General features: G+C 43.4%; 1 protein-coding gene across 1 annotated transcript in view; it reads right to left on the bottom strand.

The window, feature by feature from the left end:
- LOC110531328 (fibrinogen beta chain) overlaps nt 1–576 on the bottom strand; it is a 10,555-nt gene extending 9,979 nt beyond the window's left edge. Inside the window, exon 1 of the mRNA XM_036987044.2 lies at nt 442–576. Coding sequence (XP_036842939.2) covers nt 442–516 — 75 coding nt within the window. The 5' untranslated portion in view covers nt 517–576. The remainder of the gene's footprint in view (nt 1–441) is intronic.
- Nucleotides 577–2,500: the final 1,924 nt, after the last annotated feature.

Here is a 2,500-nt window from a genome sequence, read left to right as displayed (position 1 = left end):
TCAAGAACAAAATAAAACGAGCTGAAACGAGCCGCCTGCGATTCCCCACATGGCATCTCCTTGGGATAATTTTTTGCTGGCTACCTGGCCATCCAGAATCATAAGACAACACGGCCCTCTTCCCCCTTTTTTGAAAAGCACGCATCGTTTTCATGGCGTTGTCAGCTAACCTGTGTATAGGCCAGACAGTGATGACATGTCACTCCCTATGCAATCGCAGGGGGTCTGAAACACTTCAGGTCTGCTCCGCTGAGAGAGTGGAAACGGAGAGCGGAGAGCGGAGAGCAGACAGATGGTTGCTGCCTAGCTAAATGTAAGTCGAAACCTGTTCAGAACTGCTCAAAGTCCCACATCCAACATCTAAGCGCTAAAGGACCAGTGAAGCCAAAAAAAACAGATTTTCCTATGATTTATACATACAGTATATAGTATATACATTACCAGGTCATATTCGTCATAATCGTCTTGACAACGCACAGCGTAGACACACAGGCAGAGCAGCAGTAGCCGCTTCATGTTGGCTTTAGATGATGGTGTCTCAAAGAAAAGAAAAGTTTCTGCCTTTGAAGGTGAACTGATTTCAGTGGAGGACACAGTTATATTTATACCTATCTCAAGCAGGGAGAACCTCCCTCCCTCTCTCTCTCTCTCTCTCTCTCTCTCTCTCTCTCTCTCTCTCCCTCTCTCTCTCTCTCTCTCTCTCTCTCTCTGTCTCTCTCTCTCTCTCTCTCTCTCTCTCTCTGTCTCTCTGTCTCTCTGTCTCTCTCTCTCTCTGTCTCTCTCTCTCTCTCTGTCTTTCTCTCTCTCTCTCTCTCTCTCTCTCTCTCTCTCTCTCTCTCTCTCGCTCTCTCTCTCTCTCTCTCTCTCTCTCTCTCTCTCTCTCTCACTCTCTCTCTCTCAATTCAAAGGTCTTTATTAACATGGGAAACATATGTCAACATTGCCAAAAGAAATGAAATAGATCATTAATAAAAGTGAAATAAACAATAAAAAGTGAACAGTAAATATTACACTCACAAAAGTTCCAAAAGAATGAAGACATTGTAATGCCATATTATGTCTAGTACTGTAACGATGTGGAAATAGGTCAAGTACAAAAGGGGATAAAAATAACCCCCCCCCCCCCCCCCCCCCCATCTAAACACAGATTTCAGAGTGTTTTAATCTTAACCACTATGGATGTTGAATGTTAACCTGACCTTAAATCGGGGTCGAGTGATGTTTACTGAATATCCCAGAGCAGAACTTTAGAATGTAACTCTATGGGTCAACGTGGATCAGAACATTAGATTGGAACTCTATGGGTCAACCTGGATCAGAACATTAGATTGGAACTCTATGGGTCAACGTGGATCAGAACATTAGAATGTAACTCTATGGGTCAACCTGGATCAGAACATTAGATTGGAACTCTATGGGTCAACCTGGATCAGAACATTAGAATGTAACTCTATGGGTCAACCTGGATCAGAACATTAGATTGGAACTGTATGGGTCAACCTGGATCAGAACATTAGCATAGAACTCTATGGGTCAACCTGAATCAGAACATTAGATCGGAACTCTATGGGTCAACCTGGATCAGAACATTAGCATAGAACTCCATGGGTCAACCTGAATCAGAACATTAGATTGGAACTCTATGGGTCAACCTGAATCAGAACATTAGCATAGAACTCCATGGGTCAACCTGAATCAGAACATTAGAATGGAACTCTATGGGTTAACCTGGATCAGAACATTAGAATGGAACTCTATGGGTTAACCTGGATCAGAACATTAGAATGGAACTCTATGGGTCAACCTGGATCAGAACATTAGAATGGAACTCTATGGGTCAACCTGGATCAGAACTTTAGCATGGTACCCTATGGGTCAACCTGGATCAGAACATTAGAATGGAACTCTATGGGTCAACCTGGATCAGAACATTAGAATGGTACCCTATGGGTCAACCTGGATCAGAACTTTAGCATGGTACCCTATGGGTCAACCTGGATCAGAACATTAGAACTGAACTCTATGGGTCAACCTGGATCAGAACTTTAGCATGGTACCCTATGGGTCAACCTGGATCAGAACTTTAGCATGGTACCCTATGGGTCAACCTGGATCAGAACTTTAGCATGGTACCCTATGGGTCAACCTGGATCAGAACTTTAGCATGGTACCCTATGGGTCAATTGAAAAAGAAAAGGAGAGCCACACACTAGGAGCTCAGAAGCAATAATTGAAGCAATAATTTAATAATGTGATATCGTTTTTGAAAGACACGCTGTCTCCACCCTGATGGAATGTCGGTTATTAGGTTGTTCAATTATTTTATCTGAGGTTCTCATTTTTCTTGTTCAGGTGTTCTACTCTGCTAGCCAGCACCTCTCCTAAACAGGTGTTCTACTCTGCTAGCCAGCACCTCTCCTAAACAGGTGTTCTACTCTGCTAGCCAGCACCTCTCCTAAACAGGTGTTCTACTCTGCTAGCCAGCACCTCTCCTAAACAG

This window comes from Oncorhynchus mykiss, chromosome 9, assembly GCF_057628025.1.
Source record: "Oncorhynchus mykiss isolate SJ-2025 chromosome 9, ASM5762802v1, whole genome shotgun sequence".
Lineage (NCBI taxonomy): Eukaryota > Metazoa > Chordata > Actinopteri > Salmoniformes > Salmonidae > Oncorhynchus > Oncorhynchus mykiss.
Note: the sequence above shows the minus strand (reverse complement) of the source record. Positions and strands in the feature narration are given on the sequence as shown.